The sequence below is a fragment of the Hipposideros armiger genome, unplaced genomic scaffold, assembly GCF_001890085.2.
Source record: "Hipposideros armiger isolate ML-2016 unplaced genomic scaffold, ASM189008v1 scaffold_77, whole genome shotgun sequence".
Lineage (NCBI taxonomy): Eukaryota > Metazoa > Chordata > Mammalia > Chiroptera > Hipposideridae > Hipposideros > Hipposideros armiger.
Genome location: NW_017731427.1, coordinates 416995 through 430205, shown reverse-complemented (window position 1 = coordinate 430205; position 13211 = coordinate 416995). Strand labels below are relative to the sequence as shown.

General features: G+C 54.6%; 1 protein-coding gene across 2 annotated transcripts in view; it reads left to right on the top strand.

Moving 5' to 3' along the window:
- NFATC1 (nuclear factor of activated T cells 1) overlaps nt 1-13211 on the top strand; it is a 105384-nt gene that overhangs the window by 72804 nt on the left and 19369 nt on the right. Inside the window, exons 9-10 of one of the 2 annotated variants that reach the window (XM_019643383.1) lie at nt 674-1056; nt 1168-1363. In XM_019643383.1, coding sequence (XP_019498928.1) covers nt 674-1056; nt 1168-1363 — 579 coding nt within the window. The remainder of the gene's footprint in view (nt 1-673; nt 1057-1167; nt 1364-13211) is intronic. The other variant, XM_019643384.1, reaches the window with a different exon arrangement.

Below are 13211 nucleotides of genomic sequence, written 5' to 3'. Positions count from 1 at the left end.
CCGGTCCCGCCCGCCGCAGCGCTCGGCCTGCCCTGCCCGCCCTGCCCGCGTCCTCGCCAGGGCGGACGGACATTCTAGAAGCTGGGGCCGCCCGCTCCCCGGCTGGCTGCTGCTTCTGCACGGCCCCTCCTCTGGGAGCGGAAACCCGGGGGCGTGACAGGGCGGTGGCGTTTCGCCCGCGAGCGCGGTTTCCGTTTCTCGTGGCTGACGGCTTCTCTCCCGCAGCCAGTCACTTATCGTTTCCATTTCTGCCGACCCCTCCACGCCATCTCACTGCGTGTTCGAGTGCTCCGAGCGTGCAGACGTTTATCAGACGGGGCGTCGGTAGCAGCAGAAATGCACGAGTACATCCAAGTTAAAATTTTCGCTTTGATTACTACAAATCCACAGGCCCTTGGGTCCAGAGCTTCCACTGCAGTTTGCAGATGGATTTTTATAGCACATTAGTGCTGGGGGAGATTCCAAGGAAAATACAGCTCTGAGTATTAGAACCAGCTGCAGCTTCCCGGAGCCCATGACTCACGCCCTTTTCTTTAATTGGGTGGGAGGACCCGGCAGGAGACACAGGGACTCAGTCAGGACGCTGTTTGTTTTCGGAGGGTGTCCTGGCCGCAGCCCGCCCGTCGCACCCATCGGCAGCCTGTGTTTATTTAACTTTTTTTCCTTCTCACAGTTCCAATCATAAAAACAGAGCCCACGGATGACTGCGAGCCTGCCCTGACCTGTGGACCAATGAGCCAGGGCCTGAGCCCGCTCCCCAAGCCGTGCTACGGCCAGCAGCTCGTCCTGCCGCCCGACCCAGGGTCCTGCCTCGTGGCCGGCTTCCCGCCCTGTCCGCAGAGAAGCGCCATGATGTCGCCGCCGCCCAGCGCCAGCCCGAAGCTCCGCGACCTCTCCTCCGCGCCGTACAGCAAGGGCATGGCCAGCTCCGGCCACGGTCCCCTCGGACTTCAGCGGCCAGCCGGAGGGGCCCTCGCCGGTCAGGAGGCGCCGAGACCCGTGGGCGTGCACCCGGGCTCCCCGCAGCAGCCGCCCCCCACCCTGCTGCAGCCACAGGTGAGTCCACAGCTGAGCAGTAGCTGTTCCCCGGGTCGCCAGCCGGCACTCTGTCCCAACAGCCCCTCCTCTCCACAACCGTCGGGTACCCAAGAGCCGACCTGTTTGCAGTCCTGCAGCCCAACCCGCCCACCCGGGATGGGCCACCAGCAGCGCCAACTGCCGAAGGTTCCGGAAAAAGAGTCTGCAGCCACCGGGCCTCTGCCGCTGCCCGAGGCGCGCGAGGACAGTAATCATAGTCTGGCCCCCATTCCCGTATCGGTCAAGCGAGAGCCTCAGGAGTTGGACCAGCTGTACCTGGACGACGGTAAGTGCCCGCGGCCGCAGGTGCGCGCTCAGCCTGGCGCCGTGTGGAGCGCGTGGAGCAGGGGTGTGCGAGCCCGCCGCCTGGCGGAGGAGGGCGCCCTGCCGGTGTCTGTGCAGGGGGCGCCTTCCGCTGCTGTTGGTGGCACCTGCGTGGGGGGCAGTGTCACTCACATGACACGTGGCTCTGCTCCGTCACCTCGGCCACTGGTCCCGGCGGGTGCCTGTGGCTGTAGACCCTCGGGGAACATTGTCCTGGCGGCACCGGCCCAAACCTCAGGACGCCCAGGTGTGCGGACCAGACCGCGCCAAGTGCTGTGTAAGGGGAGCGGAGAAGCCCCCCGAAGAGGACAGGCCACCGGGGGGCCTGGCTTCAGGTCCAGCCTCCTGGGAGTTCCCATAGTTGAGTGAACAATGGCTTAGCTGATAGCGGTGACCGTTTTACCTGTGCAGCTGTGTAAAGATCCTTCAGTGCTGTGACAGCCTGGTCAGGAACTCGATGAAAATATAATAAGGAGCAGGGTGGCTTCTGCACCCACGTGTGGGGCCTTCTCTCCGGCACAGCTCACGGGCGCTGTCGGTGCAGAGACGCCACCGGACGTGCGTTAGTGTGATTGGGAAGGACACCTGTCGGCAGGTGAACGGAGGTAAACGTTGGCGTACCGAGGTCGTTCTGTAAGACGAGGACAGAGACGCCAGTTGTTGCTCTCAGCGTATTTATGGGGGAGTCGCTCTTTCCGTGGGCCGAGGCACGGCTCCACTGCGTGGCCCCAGGCAGCTGACTCACACCTGGATCACCGCGCTCGGGGTCACCTGCTCACTAAGAGGCCGTCCAGCGGGTGCTTCCCTGGGCCACATGGGGACTGTTGGTGTGGGAGCCAGGCCCCCTTTCCCATGTGTGAGCTGTTCCCCAGACCAGGTAGCAGATGCCACCGGACTCGGGGGGCCGAGACCCTGGGCCTCCTTAGCCTCCAGTAGAGGCCTCAAGCCTCCGTTAGCTGTTTTCCCCAAAAATAACAGCCAAAGTTTGCAGGCCGTTTTCTCCCACTATAGCTGTGTCAGTAAATGTCACGGTTTCTCCGCCTTTGTGTGCTGTGAGCTTCTCAGTGGCCCTTTTGGTCCAAGGGGTCCTTTGGGAAGAGCAGTCGCTTCTGCGGCTGCCGTCCCACAGTGGAGGACATCGCCCTGTCCACTCCAGGTGCAGGTGGGGGCGGCCTGGGAACAGGTGCCTTCAGGGCCGAAACCCCGGCCACAGCTGCTAAGCATCAGCGCTGCCCCTGGCTGGACAAACGTCTGGAGCTTTGGGGTTTCGCAGACTCCCGTCTGCTCAGGTGAGAACAGCCCCCAAACGCTCCAGCTACGAGCTTTCAGATAGTTCTGCTCCGTAGATACTCACCCCTCAGCCCAGTGGCGCCTTCGTCGTGTGGCCGTGGGCCTGTCTTCCTCCCACCCTTGGAGCGCAGGCCACAAGGCCACTTCCAGGGCTCGGGGACTCTTACCTCAGGGCCACACTGCGTCCACAGCTGCCCTCGGCACCTGAGGAGGGCTCACGACCCGGAAGGTGGCACCAGGTGTGTGTGGACGTTCCGTTCTAGAGTCACGCTTCCTCTAACCCGTCGCCCTGAGCTCGCGTCACGTTAGGTCCACAGCCACGGTCAGGACAAGGAGGCCATGTTTCTGGCTGCCTGCCAGGCGCAGAGCCAGCGGACCGTGCCGCCCTCCCGGCATCTGGCTGAGGCTGGACGCTCCCTGCAGGTGGCCCCTCGCTTGTCTCAGGTGTTCCGGTTCAGCCCAGCTGGAGGCTGAGAGGCAGAGGAGGCCACACGCCTCCTCCCGTCCTGCCCAAGCCCCCTGCTCCCAGGCCAGGCTGCACGGCTGGGCAGCGGCCCCGTGGTCAGCGCGGCCTGTCGGGGTGTGGAAGGTGTGCAGGGAGCCGCCCGGGAGCTGCTCGCCGCCAGACCGTGGACTCCAGTGCGGACGTTGCTCCTCGAGAGGGTGTCAGCGTGGGAGGTGGGGGCGCTCGGTGCCCTGGCCCTGGGCCGCCGCTGGGCACCTGTGGGCTTGGTTCACTTAGGCCAAAGCTGAGCAAGACGGCCCACCCCGAGGCCCCTGCGGAGGGGGTGGGGCCTCACGCGTGCTGGTAGCTCAGCCCTCACGGTGCGGGCTGCAGACTGTCCCTGCCCCTCAGTCTGGCGGGAACCCTGAAAAGCCAACCTCAGGACCATCTCCCTGCGAGGCCGTGCCTTCGCCCTGCTCCTCTGGGTCTTAGCACCCCCCGCCCGGCAATGCCAATGGGCACGTGTCCCTGCCCCCCCAGCACCGCCGTCACGCTCCCCAGCTGACACCAGGCTCCAGTCCTGAGGTCCTGCCTCAAAGCACCTGCGTCCTCCGCTTCGGGGTCCCCACTCTGTCACCTACATTGTAAGGTCGGTTTCTGACGGGACATCAGTTCTTCATGTTTCCCCCCAAATATTCTGCCTCGCTCTCCCTGTGATCCGAGTTCTCTCTCCTAGACACTGAAATAATTGCGTCGCTTCCTGTCCTAACCCTCCCCGGGGGTTTCCATCACTGCAGCCCCTGCTGCGGCCTCAGTGTGCCCGCCCCTGGCGGCAGCCGTCTGTCACTTTTCTCCGGGCCCTACCTGTGTCCTGTGGCCCAGCTCAGGTGGCTCCGTGCGCCCAGGTCCCGTCTGCCTCCATCCTAGGCCACATTTAGGGGCCTTATTTCCACTTAGTCCCCATGGCCCCGGCCAGTTAGTTTCCACCATGAGAGCAAAGCGATGCTCGTCTTGGGGGTCAGCTCAGTGTGGCAGAGAACTCCCGAGGACACAGTCAGTGCATTTGTGTAAATATGCACATTTTTCATGCCCACACCCCCATTCGTGACACTTCAGTGCTGGTCCTCAGTTAAAACCACGCCGGGGACAGCCTGGAGCTGCTGAAGAGTGATGGGCTTGGGCCCCTTCCAGACGAGACCCTGATCTGCCCCCCGAGGGCGAGCGCCCCCTCGGTCCTTCCAGAGCTGACGGTGGATGGGGCTCCCGGGCCCGCGGGCTGGAGCTGGTCTGCACACTCAGGCCGGGTGGCCCTGGTGGGAGGTAGCTGCCGACCGTGAAGCCGTGGGTTCTGCCCGCACCGTGCCTCAGCCGGGCTGGACGTCCGCCCCTTTCAGGAAAGCGTGTCGAGTGTTTGTTGCCCTGTCTGGAGGCTAACAGCTCCCCGAGTCCACAGGCACTGGGAGGATGGGACGGGCCCAGCTCTTCCCAGAAGCCTCGGGATGTTCACGGCTGTGTGGTGGGCGTGAGGCGGGCGACTGGCCGCCAGGAGTCGGGGCTCCTGGAAGGGTCTTTGTGCCAAACTCGAGTCCTCGAAGCCTGGAACCCACCCTCGCAAGAACAGCCACGTCCATGCTGCTCACACCCCGACTGCTGATGCAGAACCCGGGCCATGTCCCAAGCACGGGGACAGAGCCCCCGGCCTCCACCCCGAGTCCTGACGGTGTTTAGGGGAGCCTGTGCACTTGTGCCTCCTTGAGGGGGAGGGTGGGAGAGTGAGGTGGGTGTGGGCCTCACGGGGTGGGGAGGGGTTGCTTTCACAAAGGCTGGAGGGACAGTCGGCACCCGTAATCTGACGCTTTGCAGCCCCCACTTTAATGTCCCACGTAACTGAGGTTTTTGAAGAGGAATTTGTCCGACAGGGGCAACATCAGAACTCTGTGTGGGTGGAGGAAGGTTGCGGGGAACGTCTGTCCACCGCCGTGTGCCTGGTGTGTGGGGCTCGGCCCTGGGCCGGGAGGGACGCAGCCTCTGCGGGCTGAGCTCCGGCGGCCGAGGGGACTCGGGCAGTGTGGCCTCCTTTGCCAGGACTTTATCTGAATCAGATCTGCTGGCGCTACTGCCCGTGGACTTGAAGGCATCTCAGAGAACAGTGATTACGTAACCTTGGGAGTTGCAACACCTTGTTGTGCTCTGATTTCTCAACCCAATTAAAGCCCGTCTTCCCTCACCCCCACCCTGCTCAGTTTTAATGAAGTGAGCTCAGAGGAGTTTCGTTTCAGTATGCGTTTTGCTTCATGTCACTGTGTCTCTTATGACAGCGGGAGGCACCGCAGAGCCCCTGGCCTCTGCAGGGTCACAGCTTTGGACCCTGACCCCGGTGGCCAGGGACGGTGGTCAGGACTCGCTCTGGGGCCTCCGCGCCCCTGCGTGTCTGGGTTGGCACGTGCGGCCAAACCCAGGAAGGCTCATGGGAGGGAAACCAGAAACACAGCAAAAAAGCTAAGACAGAAAGTGAAACGCCATTCATTGCAGGTGGGCTTGCGTTAAGAGGCAGGCACTGAGTCATCGCTGAATTACACCCCGGGAGAGGCGGAGGGGGGGCCGGCCTAGCGAGTTAGGCGGTGGGGGCACGCTCCCCCCATCACAGCCTGGGTCCCTGTGCTGTCCGCAGGGCTCGCGCTCCAGGCGTCCACCTGCTGTCTTCTCCTGGCGTGTCTCCCTCCCTCATGCCCGTGGCCAGGACACGTGGGGCCTCGCCGTCCTCCAGGTGGGACAAGCCAGCCTGAGCACTGAGATTCACGGCGCTGAACCTTCTGCAAGTCACTTCCGGGAGCACAGTGACGGCTGAGTGTAGGGCGGGCCATTCCCAGGGTGACGGATAGTCACTGTTCCCCTGGCCTGACCCTCCAATAGCCAGGGTTTCTCAAGTGCCACAACCACCAGAAGCCAGCGCGAGGCATGGGGTCCTCATGGCCGTTTATGATGCTAAGGGTGCCGACCTGTGAGGAATTAGAAGAGGCTTACTGCGTATGCGAACCGGCATTTTATTTAGGCTTTGTTTCCGTTTCTAGGACTGTGGAATTAAGAAGGCAATAACCTGACACGAGGGCACGTTCCACGGGAGCAGGGCATTTGGGGACATAAACGGTCACCACCTGCATTATTTACGGATCAACAAGGGGGTTTCCACTGTAAATGGCTCCTCACGTGTGACCTGCGCCCTGCTTGCTGGGCGGCGCTCCACACGTGAAACGTTAACGGACTTTCCACTGTCCCCCTAGGAACTGGCCCCAAAGGGAATCCCAGCTTGTGTGTAGGATTTCTTTGTGTTTTGGTTGTTTCTCAGGTTTTGTATCAAAGGTACTTGGCCCTTTAATTTCAATTATAATTCATTCTTGGTTCAACAATATTCATAAGATTTAGGCCATCGATTTAGACCTCAAACATGGTAGAACCACAAGAGTACCTTTTTCAAAGACCAGTTTTACGGACCTCGCATTACTTTAAATGTAGGTTTTAAAAAACGTGTCACGAAGGCTGTTCGTGAGCCATGTCTCCGATAGGCTTTCTGTGAACTGCCCTGTAGAGAGCCGCCCGTGCAGCCACGTGCCACCTCTGGGAGGGCACTGTCCTTTGACAGACGGACGTGTGAATGTGGGCAGCTCACCCACCATGCACACGCACACATACACCTGTTTGTGGTCAGGGGACACGCTTCCATTTACACGCATTTGCTGGGCGTGTGCTCTGAACATCCCTGAACCCATGGAGTGTGCTCCCGTGTGTGTGTGAAAGGGACATGCACCAACACAGCAACTTTTCTGAGAGCACCGCCTCCAAGCTTGCAGCTGAAGCCCTCGCGCCCAAGGCCTGGCTTGTCTGCTGCGGTAGCCCCCCTGTTGTCACCTCGACCTCCCTGAGGCCTCCGCCACAATCGGCCTTTTCAGGTCCCTCCAGGAGGTCTCGGGTTTCCAGAAGTCTAGATGTCATTAAAACAACAAGCAGGTGGACCAGGCGGCCAGGATTGTGTCTGCCCCGGTCTGGGCTGAGCCCCCTCTCCCCTCCCCGCCTTTCCTGAGCTTAAGCTGCTCTGGGAGACAACAAAAGGCTTTCCTCATGGAAAGTTTTACGAACCTGGCACGCGCCCAAGTCTGAGGCCTTCCCCAGCCCGACGCTGATTGAAAGGGTCTGTATGACGGTGATCAAACACGCGGCCTCGTTAATACTGTGGATGGAGGTTCCCACATGATGCGTAGGGCAGTGGAGTCCGCCATGAAACAGCCCATGAGGGTCCGTCCTTAATGCACGTGGACGTCTGCACGGCAGTGTCGAGGCGTGAAAATTACACCACGCCACCCAGCGTGGGGGCTGCCATGGGCGTCTGGACCAGAGGCTTACAGGCGGGTTGTCCTGTACCCTGCGGGGGCTCTGCCAGGGCAGAAGCCAGCTCTGGGTGCAGGCGGGCACGCCCTCTAACCGCTGCCTCCCGCGCTGGGACCTCAAAGGGCCGCAGCGGCCTTTCCGTATGCTGTGCCCCACGGGGACACCGGCGTGGACACCGGGACGTGGAGCCAAGCTTCTAGGGATGCTGTGCCTTCAGTGGTCAGACCGATGTGCAGGCATCAGCCTCAATATCTTAGTCTTTGTCTCAATGAACCCAGCTGTCAGCTGGCAACTACCAGGACAGTTGATGGGTGTGAGGGGTGCGCTGTGACCTGGTGGAGGCAGTGACAGGCACTGGGCGTCTCTGTGTCTTGGGCAGCAGCAGGTGGGATCTGCCCTGTGTGAGGGGGCAGGTGGACGGCAGGATGGCTCTGAGTGCCCACTGAGGTGGCTTCTTTGTAAACAGGTCATCGCAGCAGCCATGGTGGACCCAGGTGGGGCTGCCGGCCCAGCTCTGCAGCTTGTGGCGCTGTGACGTGAGCGTATCTCCTGTCCCTTCCTACAAGTGGGGGCTGCGTCTGCTCGTAGGACACTGCAGCTCGGGTGTCTGGGGGGCTCTGGCTCTTCTCTCAGGTGCCTGGTGTGGGCATTAACTCTAAGCGAGGAATGCTTTGAATTATCCTGTGTTTCTAATCAAAGTCCCGTCTGCAGCCCAATTATTTTCTGTGCACTTGAAAGGGAATTTGCTGGTATTGCTTTCAGCTAATATTAACCTTCTGCCTTTCTCCCTTAATCACGGGTCTTAACTTATTTCCTCGTTCAGATGGAGACTTGTTTGGCATTATTCATTTGAGGGAAAGAAACGGGGGCAGAACAGAAAGAAAGCAAAGGGGAGGAAGAAACCAGAGGTTTTGTGGGACTTAAACAGTCAGCGCCATTTAGAGTTACTTCGTGCTGAGAAACACTTTTCACTGAGAGGCAAAGAGGGAGCAAGTGCTGAAGTTCAGATGCGACTGCACGTGTGGGCAGCGTGGGGCACATCTGTGACATGCCACCCCTCGTCACAGGCCAGCTCTGGGCAGGAAGGTGCCACTGGGAGCCTCTCGTGATCGCAGCAACGCAGGGCTTTCTGTGCAGACTCACTGCTTTCCTCCTGCAGAGTTCGAGAACGCCATTCCAGAAGTTCCAAGTGGCTTTGTCCTTGTTTCAGCCCAGCGCTGGGCTCTGCGTGTTCTTCCTCTGATGCTTGTTCATTTCACTTTTCTTACTCCAGCGTGAGTTATCTTCACAGACACTTTCTTATCTGTGAGCCAAAAAGTGGCATACCGCTGTGCTGCGTCACCACAGTGTGAAGCCATAAAGCAGGTATTTAGAAGCATAATAGCCACCGTCACAAAGCCCAGCTGTTGATAGGCCGTCAGGGCTTGGCGTCTCTTTGGGGAGAGTGGTGACCAGGGCATGGAGGGCCCTGTCTACATCTGTCGGACGACTGTGTTTGCATAAGAGCAGCCGGGGCCCTGTAACTCAAGCCAGGCCCTTGGCTGTGTGCCCCCGGAGCTCCAGGCAGAGAGCCAGCTAGGCGCGGACACTTCTGAGTGGTCTCCCGACACACAGTGGACGCGCGCACCCGGACGCCTGAGGAGCAGCGAGTAACGGGCCACAGAGTCCGTCACGTCCAGGCAGAGAAGAGTGGGCGCCTGCGAGCGTACACACTGGCTTCCTCCCATCGGAGCTGAAGAAGTCATTCCCAGGCCAATGTGACACGTCGCTGCCAACAAACAGAAAGCACCGACGTCAGGAAGAGTCGTGAGTGCCGGATGCGTGGCCGTCGGGTCTTCCCAAGGTGGTTTTTCACATGTATTCTCTCAGTTCGTGTAGAACAGTGCTGTGGGGCAGACAGAACCGCACCTGCGAGAGAAGGACACCGAGGCTTAGCGCGATGTGCCCTGACTTGCTCAGAATCACAGTGAACGAGGGACAGAAGCAGGAACACGACCTTGACTTCACAGCCTGACTGCGCCACAAGGTTCAGCTGTTTCAAATGTTTTCCCCACTAGAGATAAGATGAGCAAAGATTCCTGCTCACAAGCCTAGCTTTACAGCTCACAAGCTTGAGTTGGCCTTGCAAGCTCTGGAGGAGTGCGATAGGTATTTTTACTCCATCAGAGGATTTCTGGTTACTGACTGAGGCACTTTCTGATAAGAAGGGCTGGAATGTAGGTGGGACTTCCAGAATGGTGGAGAGAGAACCTTGGTGAATCACTCCCCCTAAGAGCAATAAAGATACTGACAAAACTATCAAATCAATGATTTCAGAATTTGGATATTAACCAGAGGCAGAACAAATGAAAAGCATTTGTTCACAAAAAACGGACCTTGCTAAGAAGAGCGGGACCTGTGGTGTTTTAACCTGTGGCCCATCCTGTCGCCCTCCTGCCCCATGGAGCACAGCACGAAAAGCCAGCAGCTTCACGTGAAGGACACTGGCCCCTCTGGGGCTCCGCTCAAGCCCCTTCCCATAGCACAGTCAGAATTTTGACTGGTCCTGAAGCTCCCTGGAAAAGCCACATTCCGTGGTATCGTCAAAAATGACGGATGCTAGAATCATACTCATTGGAGCCACCCAACACTGTGGTCTCCCCTGAAGCAAATGGACCAGACGACTAGAAGAGCACAGCAGAGAGTGAAAACCACTGACGTGTTCCTGGGGTCTAGAAGACGTGCTCAGGAAAGGCCTGTGGAAAGGGAGGGCCCCAGTCACTCACCTCTGGCTCACCTTGAGACCCTGCGCAAGCAGAAGTGAGCGCCAAGGCTGATTTGTGAACTGCCTGCCACACAGGGCTCCTTGACAAAAGGGGGAGACTTAATGGCTTAATGCACTTAAAGAAACCTCCCAACTGGTAATCGACTGACCGTTAAACTACGCTAACCTGAGGACAACCCTTAAGACGTCAGGCTTAAGAATATAAGCAAGAATTATTTTTAAGGGGGGACAGAGAATCTCGTGGCCACATGCCACAGAGAACACAGAATCTTTCAGATTAGTCCAGGAAAGTCACTAATCAAATAAGCAGCAACAGGGAGGGGAAAAGGAGCCCACAATAAAAGCAAATCATGTAGCTGATTCTGCTGCAACGTATTATCTGTTATGTCCGGTTTCAACCAAAAATCATCAGACATGCAGAGAAACATGAAAATATGCCCCGTACATGGGGATAAAAACCAACCCACAGGCAGCAGATAATGTGCCAAGAGGGCTTAGGTATTAGACTCAGTAGCAAAGGCTTTAAGTCAGCTAGTATAGATATATTCAAAGAACTAAAGGAAACCATGTTTAAAGAATTAAAGGAAAGTATGACAGCTATGTCTCACCAAATAGAGAATTTCAGTAATGAGATAGAAATAATTTCTTTTAAGAACCAAAGAAATTCTAGAGTTGAAAAGTACAGTAACTGAAATGAAAAATTTGTTAGAGGGCATGAACAACAGGTTAAAAGAATCAACAAAAAAAGAGAAACAGCTGGAAGGAAGATCAATAGATTATCCAGTCTGAGAATAGAAAGCAGAAATAAAGGAAAAATGAACACAGGGACATCATGAATTACACAAACATGTACAATAGAAATCCAGAAAGAGAGGAGAGAGAAAGGGACAGGAAAAATATTTGAAGACGTAATGGCCAAAGTCTTTCCAATTAGATGAAAAACATTACCCTACGCATCCAAAAAGTTAACAAATTCCAAGTAGGATAAAATAAAAGACTCACACACCATAACCAAACGGTCAAAAGTCAAGGAAAATGAGACAGTCCTGAAAGCAGCAAGAGAAAAACAGGTCACCAGGTACATGGACACCTCGGTAAGATTAATATCTGACTTCTGAGCAATCTTGGAGTCCAAAAGGCATGGATGGGATAACGTTTGCAAAGTGCTGAAAGAAAGACTGCTGACCAAGAAGTCCACATGTAGCAAAACTGGCCTTAAGAATAAGGAGACATAAAGCCATTCCCAGAAAAGCAAAGATGCAGAGAACTTGTTGCCAGCAGACCTGACCTACAAGAAAAGCTACAGGGAGCCCCTCAGGCTGACGGTGCGTCAGATCCACGTGAAGAAATAAAAAGCACTGGTGAAAGGAATTACGTAGGTAAATAAAAAAGACAGCATACGCGTGTTTTAAAACTTTTTTCTTCTTCTAATTGATGTAAAATAAAATACATAATACAATAATTACAAAACTGTGCTGTTGGGCTTATAATATACAAATATGTCATTCATATGACAATAGCAGCACAAAAGAAGGGATAAGGAAGGGAACTATAGCAGAACAAAGTTTCTATATGTTATTAGAAATAAGTTAGTATTAGTCTGAAATTGTTTTAAAATGCATGTTGTAATCTCTAGAGGAACCACTAAGAAAATATATATAAATTAAATAAAACTAAACCAAAAAGGCATTTAAATGATACACCAGAAAAATATATATTTAACACAAAAGAAGGTGGTAATGAAAGCTCATAGGACCAACCATCACCACCACAACAACAACAACTAGAAGTCAAAACAAACAGCAAAATGGCAAATGTAAATTCTACCAGTCAAATTACATTAAATGTAAATGAACTAAATACTCCAATAAAAATGTGAACTTTGTGAGACTAGATTGGAGGGAAGAAAACCATAAGATCCAAGTCTATGCTGTCTACAAAAAACATACTTTAGATTTAAAAGCACAAATAGGTTAAAAGTAAAAGGATGGAAAAGTTAGATTATTGCAAATAATGATCAAAAGAGATCTGGAGTATCTATGCTAATATCAGACAAAGTAGATTTAGGGACCCCCCCCCCCGCACAAAAAAAAATGTTGCTAAAGACAGAGGACATTTTATAATGAGTAAAATAAAGTTGAGCAGGAAGATATAACAATTATAAATATATTTGCATCTCACAACAGAGCCCCATAATACATGAAACAAAAACTGGCAGAATTGAAGTGATAAATTGAAAGACAATTAAAAAATAATACCTGGAGACTTTAACATCCCACCCTCAATAATGGATAGGACAACTAACAGAACAGCAGCAAGGATATGAAACAATCCAGCAATACCATAAGCCAGCTTGACCTCAGAGATGTCTGTGGAACACTCCCCAGATGGCGTGTGTATGGGACGCTCTCCAGGACAGACTTCCTGCCAGGCCATAAAACAAGCCTGGATAGATTTTAAAAGATTAATTCTGGTCACAGTGGAATTAATCTATAGAACCAGCACAGTCCTTACCAAAATTATTCTACACATCCAAAAAGTTCAGATTTTTTTCCCCAAAAACTGACAAAATGATCCAAAAATATGTGGAATTTCAAAGATCCAGAAAAGCCAAAACAATTTTGAAAACAAAGAACAAAGTTGGGAGACCCTCACGTGTTGATTTCAACTTATGCAAAGCTGCAATAATCAAGACAGTGTGGTATTGATGTGAGACATATAGATCAATGGAACAGAATTGAGAGCCCAGAAATAAATCCTTACGTTTGTGGACAAGTGATTTTTAATAAAAGTGCAAAGCCATTTAATTGGGGCAAAGGATAGCCTTTTTAATAAATGGTGCTAGAACGATTGCATTATCCATGTGAGAAAAAAATGAACTCATACCCTTACCTCACACCATACAAAAAAAAAAATTTAACTGAAACT